The 23,107-nt window shown below is 36.9% G+C and overlaps 1 protein-coding gene across 3 annotated transcripts; it reads left to right on the top strand.

Moving 5' to 3' along the window:
- Window positions 1-1,800: 1,800 nt before the first annotated feature.
- Window positions 1,801-20,127, top strand: LOC145978433 (carbonic anhydrase-like). Of its 3 annotated transcripts, none has more exons than XM_083111071.1 (8): window positions 1,801-2,142; window positions 5,823-5,897; window positions 7,356-7,406; window positions 7,794-7,958; window positions 11,853-11,994; window positions 13,967-14,072; window positions 15,268-15,496; window positions 19,852-20,127. In XM_083111071.1, the coding sequence occupies exons 2-8, from the start codon at window positions 5,846-5,848 to the stop codon at window positions 19,950-19,952; spliced, it is 846 nt and encodes a 281-aa protein (XP_082967197.1). In that variant the 5' UTR covers window positions 1,801-2,142; window positions 5,823-5,845; the 3' UTR covers window positions 19,953-20,127. The 3 variants fall into 3 exon arrangements, with proteins under 3 accessions (XP_082967197.1, XP_082967199.1, XP_082967198.1); XM_083111073.1 differs by lacking the exon at window positions 1,801-2,142 and adding an exon at window positions 4,130-4,288; XM_083111072.1 differs by lacking the exon at window positions 1,801-2,142 and adding an exon at window positions 4,130-4,362.
- The last annotated feature ends 2,980 nt before the right edge of the window (window positions 20,128-23,107 follow it).

The following is a 23,107-nucleotide window of genomic DNA, read 5'->3' as shown; positions in this document are numbered from 1 at the left end:
TTGTCATTCCATTCCTGGACACACTCGCGCAAACTTCATTGAAAACAATTGAACAGCGCTCCAGCTCGCGGTTCCCACCGGTCAGCAGGGACGGCAATGTGGCAATATAGCACGGCGTAGTCGTTGCTTCTTTTATGCAGTGCATGTTCATTGGCTAGCTAGTAACTAGTGTTGCCAACTGTAATAATGAAGCACTATTTCTGTCACGGAAGGGGAAAGCAGGTAAAGTGGCGGTGAGTTTTGTTGGATTGGAAGCACCATATTTTTATTTTATACTAAGTATTTGACCGGTTTGACGTTGTGTGCGTGTATTGCGTGTGTGTATGTAAAAGTGTGTGTTTGCTAATGAACGTTAAATTCCATAATGCCTCCAGTTCTGTCGAAGTTGAAATCAAAAACCTTGCATAGCCAAGCTCGGGAAATTCTAAGCAATTCAACTCTGGCTCCGGCAGGTGTTCTTGTAGAAATTGCATAGAGGAGGCTGTCATTTTTGCTGCTTAATGCGATACATATTGTTTTCTGTGTTAAAATTGCCATGCTTTGATGGGTGACCAAGTTCATAGCAGGGCCGGCGGAAGGGGAGGGCGAACCGAGCGGCAAAATTTGAAGAGAAGAAAAAAATAAGCCTATTGAAAACTGTGATCGAGCGAGATATTCTTTTGCGCTGAATAGTATTGAAATAGCATAAGAAGTCTCATTATTTATTTTATATTTGATGTTTTAGTTAGGAATATATTGATTTTCAATTTTCCGTTGCTGCGTAATGACCGGGGGGGGGGGGGTCGAAATAGAGCGGCATCTACTGCCACCTCCCAGGGAGGCAAAATGACTAGCGCCGGCCCTGGTTCATAACAAAAGAAAAAGCCGCGCAGCTTATCATCTAGTGGCAGTATATGTACTTGTTATTGTTGTCGAAGCCGGCATCCTTTGTAAATGTACAACAAAGGCAACCGACTGTCACAGATCTCAGAGAGGAAATAATAATACTGTTTGAGGAGGAGTGTTATGGTGCAATTGTAGCGGTTTAACACGTTGGCATGTTATTATCTGCCGTTGCAGTTCCATACCAGTGTATACGGGTTTTGGGAGTGAAAAGTTAGAACGCCACCAGTGCATTAATGCAATGAAAAATAATATATACGTATATATTTTTTTTATTTTGTTTGAAATCACTCAAATAAGGAATCGTATGAAGAAGTCTTCTTTGCAGAATTTTTGGTAATTGTACTTATGTGTTAGTTCATATTTTGCGAATTTTTAGTCCATATGTATGTAGCTACATACAAAGCCACTTGTTAGTACATATTAATCCTAGTCCTGGTATAATGCATGACGTTTAAAACTCAACGTTAGATAGACCTGAATTCTCTAATTTTATTGTTGTACGTAACAGCTGTGCATCGGCGCACCGCAGCGATTTTTCTATCTGCTCCATTAGCAACACTGCTTCTTTAGTTCTGTCGCGCATTGCACGGCAGAATTATCTGCGCTGGACTCTATAATCGGCAATCAGGTGAACCTATACTGACTCAACTGTTGTACTTAATTGAAACATAGAATAAGGAAATAGATGAACGCTTTGCACGTACACACAACATTCGTATCACTGCATTAACATGTTCCATTTTGTTGTTTTCTACGTATGCTTGCAGAAGAATTACACCATAAAACTGTAAAGGGATATTTGTTTTTCTAGTATTTCTTACAAACAATGGAGTACATCTACGCTTGATTCGATATTACTACCGAACATAATTGGTGATAGCATCCGGTGAATCGTACAAACTGTGCTTCAAAGAATATACAATGTGAAAGACGTTCCTTAGATTTGAGAGTTGGTTGAAAATCTTGTAATAATGGCAGTGAGACAGACGTAGTGACATTGCGTATTGGATGATAAAGCAATATATGGATCCCTAAATAGGTTATGTCATAGATTCTATAATAGGTTTCTCAGTTGTGATTAACGCAGAAACTATTACTGTGATTTGGATAGTATGTGCTATATAAATATGTAACTTCAGAACGCCAGTTATGTGTACTTCTGAGAAATTGCATATGGAGAAATTGTATTCGGTGTTGAGGAATGAGAAGAAATGTGCAAGAATAATGTATGAAACACGTCAAGCTAACAAGTTGCTAGTAAGTATAGTAAAAGTTGTTCTCTAATAATTGAATACATGTGATTGTATTATATGGATCCAATGACGCGCACAAATGTGTTTTCACAAAATTTGAGATGATAAACAGATATCATCGACCAACATTCTAAACTACGAGTAAAACAAGTAACCAGAAACAGAATGTGCTATATCAGAGTCAATGCAAGATTCAATTTCAAATAAAAGTATTTTAAGATACTTTCCCATTGTCCAAACCAAATGTAGTAATCTGTATCCATAATTTTAATAATACTTTTTTCGAAAATTTAGCACGAAGTACCTCTTACCATAAGGGATGCGAAGACTACGCAACACCATCCTTAGCCTACAACCCAAATGTTCTAGAGTTGACGAGCTGCATCTTTGCGGGTGAACCCTGTCCAAGCCCGGCTGCGCAGTAGCAAGGGGGAGGAGCTACCGGCTGCGCGTCATTATCCTTGCGTTCTGTCCTTGCTGTCGACCACCCAAAGGGCGATTAGGTGGCAACTACATAAACCTCTCTCACACTCTGCGCGGAGTAGCCAAGGCCACCCGCAAAGATACAGCTCGTCAACTCTAGTCTTAAACAACAAATCATTGAATACATTCACACACACACACACACACACATTCATATATTCATAGTGATGTTTCGATTTTGGAGAAAAATGTGTCCAAACTGTACAGACTTTATCTATTATCCTCTGCCAGGTCTTAATCTCTAAAAGTACGCAAATTTAATTAAGTATTGTCCTTATTTACAAATTTACGGGAATAATTTAAGACATATTTCAACGACACTAAACCAAACTTGCTATTAAGAGTGCGGATATCCGTAAGAGGGCAAAATCATGATAATACAGATTTTAGTTTTCTCTGTCACGGAAAAAGACTGTACGTTTGACTTTTTTGATTAATCAGGACTGGACCTACAGCTTTCGTTGAAGTGGGATCCAAATCAAACTAGGGATCGAACCCGGGACTCCTTGATTACAAGGCGATTACGCCATCGGGGAGGCCCGTAATAAGACTACATATGTGCGTGCCTTTGTGTGCAATATTTTCCGCTGTCCTAGCAAATGTAAAATAGTCACGATCGATATACCATCCTATTTATACACAATTTATATTCACCCCTGAAAATTTCGACGACCAGATCATGGGAGAGGAAAAAAATGTTTTTAGAGCATGCTTTTTGGGAGACCTAGTGCTAAGAGATCTGTGGGAAGATCAGGACAAAGGGGATCTGAAAGGATTGATCTTGTCGTTGAAAGAGACAGGTGTATAGCTGCATCAATGAACCTTCGGGTTTAGGCGTACTATAAAATCAATTACGACGTACAGTGCGATGCATAAGTATTAAGTAGAAAAAGTACATCATAGTGTTTATTCTCTTTGTTTTAAAGGGTAAGAGTTTCAAGAATTTAAATAAAACTCCAAACAAGCTGCTGACACCCTATGTACCATCATACGTAAAAATCCACTCCATAAAAGCACGTAGAATCCAAGAAAAAAATGAATTAAATTAGTTAAGGACAATTTGACAAACGATTCTTGTGCATCGAACTGCACCTTCTTATAATGTTTCAAAATGTTTAGTTTCAAGAGTTTTGAGCAGATTTCGCACATGACAAGTAAGTACACGTTGTGTGGAAGTCCCAATGATTCACGAACTGATGGAATTTACAGGTATTAGAGCCCTGGAAAAGTAATTTCCAACGTATGTCCCCAAAGAAGTACCTCTGTAAAGGAATTACTGATTTAAGTGCTCGACAATGCCACAAGTTAAAATTATTTGCAGAATTTATGACATCCCATTCACTTTACAGCTTCCTACTTTTTCAGCTCCACGAAATCAACCAGAAAATAAAAACAGTAATTATTCCTCTTGAACAGCGATCCATGAAGCTACGGTGGCAATGAAGCCGTCATTGCCAGTTGCGAGAATCAATCATTGAATTATGTAAATGTTTCTGATCGCACTCGTAACCATAAATACAGATGTTGAGATTCGTGACAAAAGCCAGCCTGACAGCGCAACTGTACCAATCATCACATCCATGTGTGCTAATATTTCGCCACATGTGGAAAGGTTGCGAGACATTGTAGGACTTTATTTCTTCCAGTGAAAAGGAATACACGTGCAGGTATGACATTGAAGACACCAGGGCTAATATAAGCCCTTGGCGCAAAAAATAAGAGACCAATCCACAAGAATAAGGTAAGGAGAAAACAACAAACAATACCGAATACCAAGTTTACAAATAGAAATATCCATTTTGATATTTGTATTATTCCAGCTAAGAATGAAATTATCGAATTCTTAACCATCTAATTTTAAGATATTGAACAAGACAGACAGAATTTATGTTTGTTGAGTTTCGGGGTTAAGAACATTGTGTGGCCGTTATGGTATCCTAATTAGACTATATATATATATATATAATACTCAAAATTACTGTAACAGTTATACACATATAAATTTTCCTGTATATATAACTGTTGTAGTAACTTTAAGTGTAACTGTTGAACCAGGTTACATCCGATCTTTTTTTTCTCATATTATTGTCCTTTAAAAGAAAAATATTTATAGTTCCAAGAAGTGGCTCCTTTGAAGATGGAGGCCATCCTAAGCCCCCTACAATATTTTAAGGGCTGATTTTCTCAAGTGTGTAAATCTTTTTAACTCAGCAGGAAAAAAAAGTGTAGACAACTATATAATTATATATCTATCTCCGTGTGTGTGTTTTTCCATATGTGTCCCTCTCTGTGTGCATTATTCATATTTACCATGTGTCATTCACACCAAATTATGTACACCTTGTACCATGCTAATTGATAGGGATGTGACGAAGCTGAAAATTTACCGATGCCGATGTACTCACCGATAATTTTTGGAACCGATGCCGATATTTAACCGATTCCGATACATAAGATTATTAACCAGAAATGGGATGTTATTTTCAGCATGACAAAAATAAATTTGCTATGTACATTTCTATTGATTATCATATGTATATAGCCTACATATATATTCTCAAGAGATCCGAATGTACATTTGCATCTACAAAATGTTATGTGAACCTTTAAGAAGAACATGGATTCTCAAGAGATTAAACATTAGTACACAAGCAGATCTTTGAAATGCAAAATGAATTCCTGTTCTGTCAGATTCAACTTCAGAAACACGAGATTTGGAAGCACTTAAAAAGTAACCTACTTCTTCTCTTATCTCAAATCTGTTCAGCAACACTAAACACTCAATCACTGAATACTGATGCAGCAGATATGCCCAAGTATTTTCTCAGGACTTGCTTCAGGTTTGAATATTCATTTTTGAATTTCCAATACAACAGCAGATCCTGGTTCAGCAGTGCACTGTTTTATTTCCGATTTATAGTTAGGTTGATCCTCTGAATGAGTTTGCAATAATTTTATTACAAAAACTCTACAATAATGACGAATCATAACCAAATTTTCAATAAATCTTACAAAACTAGAATATAAAACTTATTAGAAGGTAAAAACTCTAGTATAATCTGTACCGGTTTAAATATCGGGTTTTTGCCGATGCCGATGCCGATGTGTCAATTTCGGCCGATTTTCATACATCTGTAATCGGCTTCGGCACATCCCTACTAATTGATAACACAAATAACTCACTCCCTTATTTATTTTCAGACATAGTAATCAACCGGGTAACCATGGAAGTTTTGCCTGTCTGGGTTTTCCTACTAACTGTCTTTCTGGACAATGGTATGTTGTTTTAATCTGATCTTGTTCACATCTTCTCAACCATTTATTTTTCGACTCTTGAAAATCGTAGCTTGCTTCAACTGTATCTTCGTACCTTGAAGTTTGTCTCAATAGATTATGTGCACTGTTCAGTAATGTTTCATTCTTATGATTCGTTTCACAGCAAATTCCTGGTAAATCCTCCCTTTACTTAATCATACCCTAATATATTTCTCACAGATGAGAAAAAACAAAATAAAAGTTGCATTACCGACACAGCCATTAATTCATTAACAGTATTTCGATTAATGTCAAAAATACTATATATAACCAAAAAAACATTATTTTATACCGTGTGTTGGCCAAAATATACCTAATGCTATAATATGGTAAATATCTTAATTTTTATGGCCAATATAAGCAGCGTCGCCGTGTTCACAAAACTAGAAACGTATTTATATTTTCTTAGGCATGAAGAAACAGGCGAGGATAAAAATGTCATAAAAATCCAAATAGTTCATGTTGAGTGTTTATAAACATGCCGTATTTATTTGAGATAAGTCAAAAACCAGAACTGTATGTCCGAATTAGTCGACAACTAGAAAAGACAGTGATGGGTGTACCTTTCTGCATATAGCCACGAAGCAACTATGATGAACATGTAATGTATGCATTATGTTTATGAAAAGGCCGTAAATTAACGTGGGGATACTGAGGACTCTCCTCCTTTTTCATTGGACTCCACTATCCCTGGCAATAGAGGTAAATTTTCATCCCTAGCAAGCAAACATGATTCATCCCCAATAACACTATGTAATGGCCCGAACATTACATTGTAATTCTTTGTTATTTAGCTAAAATATTGTGTTTGTTCGTTTTTTAATTTGGCAAATATTTATGATGTCATAGACAACTAGTGACAGATGGACAAATAGACTAGCCTTGATGTGCCATGACCTGGCAACATTTAACAAACTGGTAGATTTATCAACAAGCATACAATACAGTAGCAACGTTAGAACAGTGGTAAAACATGTCGAGAATAATGGGAATATGTGGTTTAAAGTTTATAAATTGCTGTTAAGAGATTTTATCTAAATATAAACCGTTTGTAACGGTGAAATAGTAAGTTTTTCTTTCCAGGCCTGTTGATTACAAGAGTCTTTTGACAACGACAAGATGAGCTAAGGGTAAATTCCTGAGCTGACTTAAAGCTACGTAAGAACTACAAAGCCACATATTGAACATCTTCTAATGTAAACTTGTTCACGAAGCAAGTATAGTTTCGTTTGTTTAAAAATCAGAACTGAGATTGTCAACGCTAGCCAATTCAAACAAACATTAAAAAAACTCTAGTCATAGTATGTTTCAAATTAAGTTCATTAAAAACGAAAGAAGTAAATTAGTATGTTTGAAAAACTAAAATATCACAAGTACGATGCTTAATAAGAAGTACTCGTACCTTTCTTTTCATTACAGGCCACTATGTCTTGTCTTCAGGAGGAGGATTCGGCTATGACGGAGAGCTAGGCAAGTAACCTACTACAATTTTACCTTCTTGCTAATAGCAACACCATTCTTTTAAGCATTTTCACATGATTCATGGTTCATTATGCTCACTCGGAAACTTAGTGATAAGGTAGACAATGAATAATGAAGACAGCCTGCTAATATTAAAGAAACACTGTCATTGTAGCATTCAGATAAGTTTTAGAAACAAAACCGCATTAAACACACAAGAGGAGGTTCGAGAATTAGAGAAAAAATCAATTTAAATAGAAAATATTATACCAGAAAGAAAGTATTAAACTATGTATTTTTCTACATTATACCATGGGTATTTTACGTCACTACCATCAATTTAGGTATCAAAGTAAAGTAATCATACATAAAACATTGTTATGTTCTCTTTGACAGGACCCGAACACTGGGCTGAGCACTTCCCAAATTGCGGAGGCAAGAGACAATCGCCAATCGATGTTGAACTGCACAAGTTGAGGATACGGTCCAATGGGCCTCTGTCCTGGGGCAATTATTTTGATGACCCCGATTTAATGAACCTGCAGAATAATGGGCATACAGGTATAGCAAACTTTCTTTCTATTGGTCACTAAAATTATATTATAGTAACTTCCTGGTTGAAGCGAATGCACTGTTGTATCATTACCTTCTCAATATGAAAGCCTCATGGCTTGCTCCGGTCACGTGACTAAGCGTCATCAACTGGAGGCGAGATAGCCGCCATGTTCGATTTGCTTCTTCGGAATCAATCTTGGACCTTTTTAGTGAATATGGAATTGTAATGCAAATTTACGAACTGTAATCGAGTTTACATGACGTGTAAATATGCTTAAATGTGCAAGAGGTATGGTGTAAGTGCTCAATTGCAGAGGAAATTATGATGAAAAAGGTGAGAGTAACGTTCACATTTCTTCAACATGTTGCTGAAAATAAGAAATGTTTAGGGCAATTCCATGTGATTCGGTCCCTACGAAAAGATACAAGTTAAGTAACAAAGGTTTTATACTCATAAATATATAAGAGTAATAGTTCATGATGTAAACATTTCATGTGTACAGAATAGGCATCCAATATACTCTTAAATATGTTTTATCTCTTGTCAATATTTTTTTAGAAATATCAAATAATTTACCCTGAATTATTACAAACGTTGGTTAACGTTAAGATTATTGTTTATGATTACAAATTAATTTGTTTCAAGATTTAGCCAACGTCTAAAATATTACGTTCGTGTCTACTAAAGCAATTTGTTAGTGTAAATTTTATGCAAGCATTCGATACAATTTTCATATTATTTAGCCTACACAAATTTTCAGTTTCAAAATGCTCTTAATGAAAGAAAGCTATACAACGGGGCAAAGTTGATACATGTGTACATTTACATTCTTATTTTATCTCGCTTTATGCTAATCGGAAGATATGTTGTACATTCAAATACAAGGGTGCGATGTGTAACAAGAACTTCGATGAAATATTCGTGTGTAATACTATCCAAGATTATATTACTTACGTTTCAAATACACAGAAAGCATTTTAATACCTAGCTATGTTAATATAAACTACAAATGTGTTAAATTTTATAAAACCGTTTCATATGAACTGCTTTTAATTTTTTTGTCTTTGTGAAGCTTCAATGTTCGTAACTTTGATTATTAAATCAGTGATTTATATCATAATTTATTAAAATTCTTCACGATGTTATTAACAGAATGTAAAAACAGTGTAAGGAAATATTCCAAATGTTTATATCCCAACTGAACGCTAAGATCGAAATATTAGTCTGCTTTTTTTCAATGAAACTCTTAAGTTATTGTCACAGATCTTACTAACGACAATGAAAAGATTCAATTTGTTTATTATCTTTCGTTCAATAAAGTCAATAGGATCGAAATTACAATATGACAAATGATTTAGGTTTAGTCTTTATTCACAGAAATGTAACATTGCCCTTGTACCAATTTGTTTCGCTTTTGCTGCAAGGATATACATGTAGAAATTAAGCTTTTGTATTGAGATTGTATAGCTAAGCAGAATATCTGCATTATCTGGTTGATTAATTTTGGGTAAAGGTAAAGACAATTTAATTGATTAGGTAACTTGGAAAGTTTACGGTCAACCTAACATGTTTTTTTTATTTAATCAATTGATTTTACATACAAAAGTTAAAACAAAATCGGTTACGAGTTTTACTGTAGCTGACAAATATTCCCGATAATATTTTTCAAAGATATACAATGTTCAATTTTTTCCGCCAGGAAGTTTCTAACGGTTTTCAACTCTTTATTTGTGCTATGGTAGGAATTTTTGTGGTGGCTTGAATGAAGATTTTGGTGTAAATATTCAATATTATACATTTTTCTTCTATATTCGTCGGGAGGGTAAATGTCAAAATTTAACTTCATAAAATAAATAAATATATCTTAATTATCTACGGTAAAATTACGACAAGGGGTTTTACAGCGTTAAGACGATCGCCTCCAGATGATGACGTCTTGACTGAGCGCTGTGGCCTGAACCTCAAGATGGTCTTGGTTGTATTCGCAAGTTCATGTAACAAAATAATCAAAGCTTCTTGTATTCGACATTTCCCTGGATCTATATTCATAACGACCAGTCTCATCGCGTATAAAGATACAAGTATAATGTTAGTTTGCTTAGTAATAGGGATGATATCCATTCGTGACGAGATTTGGCAGTCCCAAGTTAAAAATGCCAGTCCCGATCACTGTCTTGTCTCTGGTGTGTAATGGGCGACTCATTCTGAAGACACCCAAATGTTTGTCTATCCTTCCACGTAGTACACCCTGGACTGCATTTAACAGACTAGCTAGGCTCTGGCGCATGGACACATAGATAGTATGTATAATCCTCCGTAGAATTCGTGTTGTGTCGTTCACATACGGCTGTAATTGTCCACTCATCCATCTCATTTCATTACAACTCATTCACATCTATGAAATTAGCCAGAACTTTAATACTGCTCCCCAATTTGGGCAATGGCCTCAATCTTACCAGAATAGATTCAGTTCTCAGTTTCTTTCTTGCCATTGTTCGCCATAGAATACCTTCTTTCCGACATGTATCCAAATCAGACACCATGGGTGCTTTGAATATTCACTCTTCATCCTTTCGTCGTGATCTAGCAGACATGAAATTGTTATACAAGATAATAAATGGCAAAATCAGAACAGATATCCTAGTCAGTGAATTCACACTTAGGGTACCCTAAAAGCAAACGCGCAACCTGCAACTCTTCCACAACCTGACCACTAGGTTATCCCTTCTACAATGTTCCTTGTTTTACAGGCTGCCAGAAATCTACAACAAACTTCCCCTGGATGCAGATATTTTTCTTCCAGAACGTAATTTTTATGTTTTACTGACCAAGAACATGTAAATCTATCTCATCTTGCTATTGATTTTATCTTTTGCTATTTTTTATTTCTACTTTATGCTGCTTCAGTGTAAAATGGCCAAATAAGATTGTATCTGAAACTACTGAGTAAATAAATAAAAAGCGAAGTAAAATAAAGCAAACGAATCAGTCATCTCGATTAATAAACTTTGGTCTCGTTATCGAGTCTTGAATTTCGAAATATATAGCATAAACAACACATACAGCGCCTCGCACAAATTTGCACAGCGTACAGAGAGTTATATGAACCATTGACGGTTCCTTTCGTCACTACAAGACTTAATTACCAAAAAAAAGGACACAGAATTTTATATTGAACATATATGCAACCATGCACAACAGCAAGTTTGGTTTAGGTAAATATTTCAAATATTATACGAAAGTATCGAAGGAGACCGACAGTCTCAGTCCGGTCTCGATGTTAGAGAGGCCTCGTTCTCGGTTTCGTCTCCACAAGTCTCGTTCTCGTCTGAATTTTACCAGGCAGTTTCGGCCTCGGTATTTACATGGCGTACTAATCACTCAATTAGTAACATGAGTCAAAACTTGTAACAAAATCCCGTTTACAACGCGACACAGTTGATCATCGAAATTAATCGAGTGACTACTCACTGAAATTATTATGAATTTGTCAGCACTGAGACTATTTGCACCCTTGGTCCGATATGGATGCTCAAACTCTTAAGAACATTAAAAAAAATCATTTCAATCAGTAATTTAATGTTAAAAATATTTGATGATTTGCCAGTATTGTAAAGAAATCAAATTATAAAAACTAAAATCCCTACCCCTTCCATATGAAGAGGTTAAGAACATAAAACAGAACCCCACACCTTGATTCTGGACCAAGGCACCAGAGCCTCGTTACCCTATAATAGTTGTATTCATGTGTGTGTGTGTGTGTGCGCGTGCGTGTATTTTCAATATTATTTACTAAAACTAATATTCACTTGTCAAAAGGCAGTACTCTAAATAATCATCGTCTCATATGACTGTTTGAATTTGAGTTTCACTCAAAAATTACAATTTTTTACTTTCAGTAAAGCTGACAGTCATGAATGAGAACGATCCGTACACTCTTCGTGGAGGAGCACTTGGTGGCGATTACATCTTTCAAGAACTCCACTTCCATTGGGGAAGGGATTCCTCCGAAGGCAGCGAACACACCTTCCACGGAAGAAGGTACGGGGCTAAGAAAGCATGGCGAGATAGAGACGAGTCCATCTTGTTTCCTGTCGCAACTCTACATACTGTTCCAGGAGTCTGTGGAGCAAAAGAGATGAAACAAGTCCTCTGAGCAAGCAGTGACTCGGAAGGGCTCAACCAATGAAAGCATGATTGAGGAAAAAAAACCGGCTGCAGCCAACAACCATTTGAGGCGACGTGCACTGCTTTGCTCCACATACCAGTTTTCTCCCCTTCTCTACTGTTATGCTAGACCTTGCTCCATAGACTCCTGGGACGGGATCTCTCTCTCGGCTTCATTGAAATAATTATGAGTTCATCAGCACTGAGGCTATTTGCATCCTTGATGGAGACAAGCTCTTAAGAACATTAAAAAGTCGTTTGAATCAATAATTTAACATGGAAATGTTTGATGACTTACCAGTAATGTAATAGATACAAAAAAACAGATAGAAATCTTTGAAAGACAAACCGTTCAATAACTTGCAAAATACTTGCAGAGAATAGGATACGTCTTACCTATTTTTTTTAAAAAAATAATTTTCGATAGAATGCTTCGTAACAGCGTTCTCCTCTAATAGCTAAGTATACTAATGGAGTTCGAAAAATCGATTTTTGCAAGACAACACTTGCAATTCTGTGCTACAAATTGTAAAGAAAAAACAATTTGTTTCTTATCGAAGCGTTCCATGAAGATTTCGCTTTCAAGTTTATTGATCGATAGAGTTGGTGTTTTAAGTCAACTTTATGCATAGTAAGGCTAATAGGGACTGGACTTACAGTTTCAAGTTGGATCCACCGGGTATCGAACCCAGGACCCTTTCTTTGCAAGGCGACAACGTTACCACTGCGCCATCGGAAAGGCCTGTCTCTTTCAAGTGAGGTTTCAAATTTATATAATAGCAATGCGTACATCACACTGTATCTGCGGCCTTAATTTTGAATCCGCCACATTTTGTCGACGGATAAAGAGCTGCTTTTAGTGTGTTATTTGTCAGTTTCCAGAATTCCACTATTCCTTGCAAAGTAGAAACCGAAAATCCCTGGATTGTACGTTGTTGCTCATCAAACAATACACAAACTTATCAATAAATAATGAGGTCTTAATTGTTTTATAACTAGGGCTAAGCCAATACCGATGCAGATGTATCGGTATCGGCCGATACCAATGGTATCAGTATCGGAAAGTATCGGTTGGAATTCATCTACCGATACCAGCCGATACTATTCCATCATTTTGGTATTTCACAGGGTCCGCAAAAGTGCGGATTGTAATTATCCTGGAAATTATGCAAAAATCGAACTTTCTTCACATTTTGCTACAATTTTGCACGAAAAACTATATTTTGTGATTACATTACATATCGCATTAGGACACCAGGGGTCCCAGGTTCGAATCCCGGAATGGGCATGGATGTTTGCGAGTGTCCATTCATCAGTTTCATCACTCACCACCATCTTCGCAAATTAGCCAAAAGTGGTACAAAAACCGAAGTAAAATAAAGCAAATCAATCAATCAAGTCTTGTTCTTGAACATTCTAAAGCAAATTTCTTTGGTAATTTGATGCATATAATTGGAGAAGAAAATGTACGCATCAATATTGATCAATATTTTGAAGAAATTTTAATTTTTGCAAATTTTCGTGTGTCGGTATCTGTGAGGGTATCGGCTCAGCCGTATTGATAACATTTTAAAACGTTTACATGCGTGTATATTGCCATCATTTTGAAATATACGAGGTGTAACTGAAACATACTCCAATTCGTTTGGACGAACTCGCTGGTGGAGAACAGTAAATTGTTGACTCTCGATCTTGCCACCAAAGTTTCTGGGGTAGAGTCACGACATGGATTTTCTTTGCAAGAGTCCTTTCATCAATTTCATCTAATCATCTCATCTTAGAGATTAGCTAACAGTAGCTGAAAAGCGACGCAAAATAACAAAATACAATTTGTTTATGATTACAGATTCCCACTGGAGGCGCATGTGGTGCATTACAAGTCCGAGTACCAGAATTTTACCAACGCCCAGAACTACGAGGATGGTATTGCTGTGGTGGCACTTCTTTACAAAGTAGGTTGGCTTTATTGAATGTACAAAAAATGGTATTCTTGTGTTATTCAATTTAGCATCCCGTCTGCGAAAGTGGATCACGACTGAACATCCTCGCAGCAATACGTCACTTGAAGTGTTTTCCGCAGAAACAGTATTCAGTCACTTGTTATAAAATTTAGCAAGGAAAATAATACAAAAACATGAAATATGTTGCAGTATTTGTTTCTGAAATGTATTTTTGTATAAAAATTGCTGAACACGTATACGGATGTCTTCTTAAGTGCTCAACCCAATGCTATATTCTTCCCAAACAAAAACGTTACTCCAACCTTGCCCATTATTACACTACTCACTTCCTACAGTCTGTCTTTTCTCGTTGTTCATCTGCCTTTGTACCTACGGAAGGTGGACTGTGAAAGTGATTTATGATAGGCTCTTATTAATTATTATTATTTTGCATTTCTTCGTTTGTCTTTTGCTAGTATAGTCACTTCTCTGTAGCTCTTGCAATTTCTAACAGTTTCATTGTACCTAGGTATACTCCATACTGAGCCTTACAATACAGTTTTATTCATTCTATTATTTCTTCAATTACGATTTCATTATTCTAATTATATTATCCTAAGTATAGTACTAAGTATCTTCTCTGTTATGTATATGACTTCTTAGATCCACGCAAAACTAATTTAAAGGTTCTAACTATTTTCCTGTATTTTACGGTTATTACATCAAGAGACTTTGTGAAAACAATGATGAATTTGAATTATGATGATATTTGGGATTCATAATTTTAAAAAAAATCTGAAATAAAAATAAAACAAACTGCTTCTTTTCACAGTTAAATTGCTATATTACAACAATGTAACATTAACAACATCCATTATATAACGGATTCTTTTTGTTTAAAAAATTACTAACCATTGTTATAACTGTATCTTTAGTCAAAATGAAAATAAATGTCTGATGAAGGGAGCGTGCGTTCTCCTGAAACGTCACAAAGAAAAACTGTTTTCTTATGCTTGTAATAACCGTAAAATACAAGAAAATAATTCTACAATGCAAGCAATGCGTACATACAAGAAAAACTACTATTCATCTATTAAGGTTCTAACTTATTTTTGTTCATATGTGAATGTGCTCTGTTTTGACCGTTGACCACATTTGCTGCGAATAGTACTGTAGAAATAAACCATCATCATCCTTATTATTGTAGATATCCAAGTTTGACAACACGGCATTCGAAGAAATCGTGGAAGCCCTTCCCTCTGTCCAGGAGGCGGGCAGCAATGTCGCCTTGAGGCCCCATCCACTGTCGTGGTTTACCGAGGAATTCGAGCACAAATATGTCTACTACGAAGGCTCCCTCACGACTCCTCCTTGCAGTGAGGTCGTCACGTGGATAGTCTACACGAAGACCGTTGATATATCTGAGAGACAGGTAGGTTTCGAACCTTTATGAAACTTCTATTGCGGGGTATTGACGAAAGATATGTTAGTTTCTACGTAATTCAGGATGCCCTCATCGGCGCTGAACAAGCAATGTTAGTTTCCATTTCTATAGTTTCTATATACGTACATAAGATACCTGAACCCAATATGGCCTACTTAAGGTTTGTGATTGTTTCTAGTGGTGTACAAAGTCAGAAAGATAAAACTAGGGCCAAGATTCAAAAGGGGGGCATTTCTGAACGTTTACTGAAAATTGGAACAAATTCCAAATAACAATATGGATGCAGGGAAGATTTTATTAAAAAGTTACGTTTAGGTCAAATTGCGTACTTTATGTTCTTCCACATCAAAATATGCAACAGAAATTGCAAAGAAAGTACAACTATGTTGCTTTTGTAGGTAGATAAGTATATTGATACACTTACATTTTATTTACATAATGACATATGAGATTTGCACAAAGAAATAGCATTGTTTACAAACCAATAAACAAGGGAGTGACATGTCACAATTTTTTACCAGAAGACTATGGATTACACATCACAGTCTGGGCAAATGAAAGGCCTTTATCATCCTTAGTAAGTTCCACTCACACTACGTGAACATAAGAGTAACAAATGTCACATTTACGCATTTCCTTCACGATATATTCCTATATAGGCCATATTGAGTACACCTTACATAATGTTCTTTCTTCCTTCGTTATAAACAGTACTTTGTATGAAGTCTAAACTAAGTACATTGTTGTAAAGTACAAATTGTGATGTAGTAAGTAATAACTTCCACATGTTAGAACACAATCACGAGGTTCAGCTATTTCGCTTCTTTATCTTCAAGTTACTGTACTATAGCTACAGACAACAGGATCAATCACGTCATTCGGACAGCCTAAATGACATACTAACGTCATTTGTTGAATTAACCATGTAACTACCTGGGAACAACAAATAGGCCATATTGGGTTCAGGTTCCTTACTTTTTGTAAATATATTAGATGCATTAGGTGCATATTCAACATCTGATGCATGTAGATAGGGTAAGCTTTCCTGTAATTGACACTGCCCAGTTTTTTGGCACGTTGAGAAATATTTGTATAAATTAAGATCTGTGTGAAACTGGCAACATTGGTCTTGTTCCCACCTTGTTACCCTGTCTTCCGTTGATGACATTTGGAAGCGACGTCTTTTTCGTTTGTTATTTCTTATGGAAAAATCGCGTATATCTGGAAGGCTTTTGTGATTTTCAAGATTTCTGCTCAATTCTAAGCAGGTAGGTTATTTATTGTAGTAATGAAATTGTTGCACATGGTTCTTGTTTAACGGTTAGCTAGACCCTAAAGGAAGTGCATTGACGTCCCATTGCCAACAAATTGTTTAATCGCTGCACGCTTTCAAGGGTGCCAATAATTGGTACTGCTAATGTACATGATGCCTATTTACTTGGCACAAGAGCCAATAACTCTCAATTTGGAAGAAATAGACCTTTCATGTTTTTAACACTACCATGGTGCTATTTAAAACATAAGAATGATAATGCGAGCGTTCTGACTTTGATAGCTTAATGTTAACCAGTTGTTGCCGCCAGTGCCAAGTACCAGCATTCAGACTGACAACTATTGGTACAGACTTTCGGATTTAATTTTCTGAGTTCTTTCATATTTTTCATTAGGCATATTCCAATTTGAATTGTTTTATAACTACAATATAGGCTTAGCTACTACGTAGCCTACAATAACTGTGAATGTTAGAGGCTTAGCACATTGGATATATGGAGTGCCAATAACTGGGCACAAATGTGACAATAACTGGTCAGTGTATGCCAACAACTAGACAATCAGGTTCTGAATAATAAAAAAAAATTAAATCACTGCTTTCTGTTTTTACTGTGTCTCAATCGATTTCACTTCAGAACAGGTGTCAATATTTATAAAATACCGAAACCCAAAAAATGTACTGATACAATATGTGTAATTCATTTTTTTCCAACTAGTTCCTCTTAAAGTGCCAATAACTGGTATGCTCACCCTACGTTGCCTGAGGCTGAAGATTTTATTGATTGATTATTTTACTTTTCTTTTCTGACACTTTTTCTAATCGCGAAAATGAGGATGAGTGATGATATGATGAAATTGATGAATGGTTACTCACACTGAACACCCATGCCAAGGCTGGAATTCGAACCCAGGACACCTGGTGTCGTAGCATCGTGTGATAACCACTCCCCTACGAAGGTCGGCTGCAGCTGTTATGTATTTCTTGCCTTAGTTGATGCGTTTGCTATTCCGTGTGTGGAAAATTATGTATAACGTTTTACCACAATCTCTTTCGACTGTGCTTTTCCTCTTTGAGTATGCAAAGCCCACTTTGCAGATACAGCATTTTACCATGGCATGCAAATACTTATAAATCGTCATTCACTTTTAACATTCCTTATAAAGGGACGGACAACGTAACCTCCATTAACAGTACTGGTACATAGAGTTATGTTTAGTAAATGCATATTATCCTGGCACTGACGCACTTGTAAGAGACCGAAAAATCAGTACAATTTTAATTTTCATTTCCTAAGCATGAAAAGCCTTTGACAAAAACATAACATGCCAACCGAAAGACAGTGGATAACATCAAAATACAATAAATCACATTGTTGTAGCCACACTACATGATTTATGCTATTCAAGTGTTTTTCCATAACGCAATACTTTCTCCCGGTGAGCATTTCATTCAAATTTTATCTCAGAGTTAACACAAAGATATCTTTGCAATTGCATAAGGTCTTGTTCTGTTTCTTTCCGCACGTAATATGTTGGTTGTTATGTATTCTTTGCTTAAAATACAAAATAGTGGATAGAATGTGATATAGTAAGCCATGTAAAATATGGTAACACAAATTGATTTCTGCATCTGTATATCAGCAATGCCAACAATTATAAAACTTTTAAAATTTTGGCATATTCAGGAAATCCATCTAAACGGATAAATGCTTTACAGAAAGATAGTTTATCCATTAAGTGGATAACCATATTTGATATATATATATATATATATAATTATATATATATATATATATATATATATATATATATATATAATTCTCTATCCATTAATGGGTATATTGATGGCCGGGGGAGGGGTCAAAAAGTTACTCTGCCTCATGCCCATGTCGGGACTCGAATCCTGGAACTGCAGTGGTAATGCCGAGAGTCGACCACTAAACGCGTTTGGCCACCGAACCGGCAGGTCCTCTTTGAAATAGATTCTTTCATCCGCATGAACAGGTAGGGATATACCCCCCTCCCCACACCACTTCCAAAAAACTTACTGGCAAAGCACTGAAAACATTTGAGGTAAAAATAAACTCTGACCCAGTTAATCTTATAACACTATTTTTTTTTTTTGCATGGAGAACATTATATAATTTGAATGTTTATGATATGTAGATTTTTGCGTACTAATGAGGCTCTAGTGTCTAGACCCCCAGCCAGCATAATCTTCCGTGGGTCTCTTGTCGTATGCTGTCCATGTGTGTATGTCTCTCCATCAATCACCTTTTATCCTCATCTTCGCGAATAGCCAAAAGTGGCAGAAAAGCTAAGTAAAATCAAATCAAATCACTCAATCAATCGCTATGTAAAGGGACAGTCAAATGAAAACCATCATTTGTTTTTGTTTCTTATATAGCAGATTTCTATATGTAGGTTTGCACACGTTTGCTGCGTTTTAGCACAACCCTATTGCTGATCTACATATATCAAGTTTGAGTTAGTGGCTGTGTACTTTAAGGAGAGTAAGTCTTTGAGATCCACGTCCAGTCACATATGAGCCACTAACAGAGCGTCTTCATCCATCTGCCTGCGAACTGAGGTCATTGTCGAACTTCTCCATTAATAAACTTGCTGGTGTGGTAAGCATGCACAGAGATATTGAATTATCACTTGCCGAGAAATTTCTGTAAGTTTCAGGCTGACAGAGGGCAAGAAACAACTCCTCTTCACTAGTACAAGTATGTATAAGGGGCGCCATCTTTAAAATAATAAAAATTCCATTTTGAAGTTCACCTGATTAGTGTTGCAGCCTTGAGGTCGTCTTGTAAATAACAGTTCATACCTCATGTAAATTTCAGCTGTATAGTAGTCCCCCCTAAACTTTTAATTGGAGTTTTAAGGTTTTCATGTGACTCTTGTAATATAACTCATTCATTCTGGTAGTGGATGGTGAATATCGATATCTTTGAGACTTGTGAACGACCAGATCCGATAAACACTAGAACGATTCATCACACTGTTTACATAATGCCGCGTTTCGCCAAGTAACAACTACAACAATGTTTATTCTATATCCACAGGTAGCAGAGTTCAGGAAAATAAGGAATGAAGAAGGTCAACCCATTGAGCACTCCTTCAGGCCTACCCAGCCGCTCAACGGGCGGACGATTTTCTACGATCCCTAGGGACTTCGGAAGCTACAACGATTGTATCAGCAGAAAACTGAACTGGAAATTGCAACATCAGAACTATTTTTCCGTTGTGAGCTGATCTTCAATGGCAAACTTCCATGTTACTTTATGTTTGCTAAATTTTAAAAGTGGACGTCATTTTCTTTTGACAAATAAAATAATACAAAAATCCAGATTTAAAATCGTTACTCATTTTTCAGGTTATTGAAACATGTATTCCGAAACATAAGTAAGATAGTAAAGGGTTAAGAATGAAACGATAATTGAGTATACTAAAGAAGAATAACGGCGAATAGGATTAAATGCGAAATAGAATAGTGGCGAAAATAAATCTCGTTCATTTTCGTAATTGTTTCCGAACCATACAACCAACCGTATTTGTACGCTCTTGTATGCACGTGTGGACTACAGAGGGAGTAGCGATACTGAGCGAGCTAGGCAGGAGGCTTAGTCGGTCGCGTTCAGGTAGTGGAAAACTCTCATGTCATTCGCGAGTAAAGCCAGGTTTATATTTTTCGAGTAGACGGGAGAGTAGCTGGAGAGAGCTACTCTCCTCACGTAAACAACTGGGGAGAGTACTCGTTCCAATAGTCAGGACAGTCGAGTCGAGTGGATGTCCACATAAGACCGCTACTCGACCGATATGATTTCTCCCCAGTAGCGGCGATTAGGGGGGGGGCGAGGGGGCAGTTGCCCCCCACTTTTTGCTACTTTTGCCCCCGCACTATGCTAAAGCTTATCTACAAAGGGAAATATACCATGCCCAACCGGGTTTTGGAACCCAATCGCCGCCACTGTTTCTCCCCCATCGATTTTTTCACTAGCGCGTGGACTCGACAGACGAAAACGCTTTCTGAGGCCACTAGTAGAGTCTGTGGTGTGGTAGATTAAGTAGAGGCTACCTTGTTGTGAGTTCGCTTATTAATTATATACTATTTCTTTAAATCAACCATAGTGTCCGAGTCCGACACTATAAAGTTTGTGAAACTGAACCCTGAATATGAGTGTCTTTGTAAATTATGCAGTGTCGATTATAGGAACTAACAAAAGCAATAAGGGCCATATGAGGCCCTAGTACAGGAGATGGGATTTGAATTTACGCTCTACGTACAACTAAGAACTATTAAAAATATTGCACTTATTTTTCATAAAAACAATAATAAACCTATACTCTGTCTCGTCTATCTCTGAAGCAAACGAGCGAAAACAAGTCTCCGAGCAAGTAGTGACGCGAGACGGCTCCACCAATGAACACGTGAGAGGGAATGGGATTGCGTGGAGAGGAGGAAGGAACAGCGGTTACCAGTCTTCGCAGCAGCGTACACTGCGTCACTCTGCCACGTCGACCCCCTCTCCACTTCTCTGCTGCTGTGCGCGGTCTTGACCCAAAGATAGACGGGGCAGAGTATACGTATGTAAAATGATTCAGAGCTTTCTTCACTCGCCAACGACGGCGACCACTGATTACGAATGGGCTTATTCTGTCAAAAGAGCACCATACAGTTGCAGCCACTATCTTTGTAGAAAGTGTGTAAGCAGTTGCTCGTCATAGAAGGGCCGAGTCAAGCAAACAAGCCAGTAAGTCGTTCCAGTAACTCTTCCACCCACTCAACCAATGTTTTGATTGATGGGTTGATTTGCTTAATTTTTGCGCCACTTTCGGCTAATTTGCGAAGCTGGGGATGAGTGATGATATGATGAAATTGATAAATGGACACCCACAAACACCCATGCGCAGGACGGGATTCGAACCCGGGACCCTTGGCGTCGTAGCGCGATGTGCTAACTATTCCGCCACCAGCGCTGGACACTTAACCAATGTAAACCAGCCTTGACAGTGCAGTGTGGCATTGTAATCATGAAGAACAAGACAGGAGGTGGTTCCGTAAAGAGGAGGGGATTCATTTCCCCGCAGTGTATTTTCCCTGTGAACGTAAGAGGCTCTCCTGCTGACTGACCTTAGAGGTTCAGTATGCAGCCGGGAATCTTGCATTGCATGGATCGCTCTTTTGCCTCCACAAGTACAAGCGAGATGCCCAGCCTGATATAAAACACTTCCTGCTTGTCGAAGAATTCTCTTGCTTTCCAGTTTTCCTCTCTCCTCATTTTCCTGACATGAATCTGTAAGAAAGGGAAACAGTAGAAGTTAATTTAAGAAAATGAAGATTCAGTTTATCGGAACAGAAAAGTATGGAAGATGTAAGAGATGTAAACATGATGTTCAGAGATAAAAATAATGTACACTGTGGGCCAAAAGTCACAGTTTATAGTGCAAGAACGTATTAATTCGCAAAATAAATTGACGAAATTTCTTATGTTGTCATTTTTGGAGGGGAAAAATTAATATATCAAGCACCTGCCTTTAAAATGCATATCTATGAAATATATACTTAAATTTAATAGCATGCTAAAGTATAGAAGGTCTTCATTTTTTTTGAAAAAAGCAATTTGCAAAAAATGGTAAAATGATGTATTTCAAAATTGTGGTCTAAATATGGGCTACTAGTGGCAATATCACAAAAAGCAATTAAAATTTTAAAAAAACAGTCATTTGTCGTTAAAACATTATAAAATTCATATTTATGAATAATCTGTTGTTTTGAAAAACACGCGGAATTTGAAAAATCGAAATTAAGAAAAACATCCAAATATTTGTTGAAAATGGGATCTCAACATTAGACGTCATGTCATAGCTCATATTTAGACCATCATGTTATTTTTCTTCTTCAATTTATTCTCGCTCTCTGTGGTACATATTTCACAAACAAATCAAGGAATTATAAAAGTTCACATTTGTTTTATGTACCGCTAATCATAACCTATACAAATCAGATGAGAATTCAGAAAACGCTGAGTTAAAACCAGAGGCGAGTCCGATCATCGGGAAATGCGGCGATGACAAAGCAAAATAATAAAAATATTGCTTTTTAAATATTTTAGAGAAGAAGAAAAAATAAATCAGAATATTCGCATGAAACAGCTAGAAATACGCAAGAGATTCGCTAAGTTTAGGGCATCGAAAGAAGAGCCCAGTTCTACCCCCCCTACCTTCCCCGTGTCCAACCGTCCCGCTATGTTTCCTATTGACTGCAATGGTGTCAGGCGGGCCAGCTCATCGCAGCAGGTCTGCGAATCCAAGGTCCTTCGAC

This window comes from Lepisma saccharinum, chromosome 24 (genome assembly GCF_977018435.1).
Source record: "Lepisma saccharinum chromosome 24, izLepSacc3.1, whole genome shotgun sequence".
Taxonomy (NCBI): domain Eukaryota; kingdom Metazoa; phylum Arthropoda; class Insecta; order Zygentoma; family Lepismatidae; genus Lepisma; species Lepisma saccharinum.
Note: the sequence above shows the minus strand (reverse complement) of the source record. Positions and strands in the feature narration are given on the sequence as shown.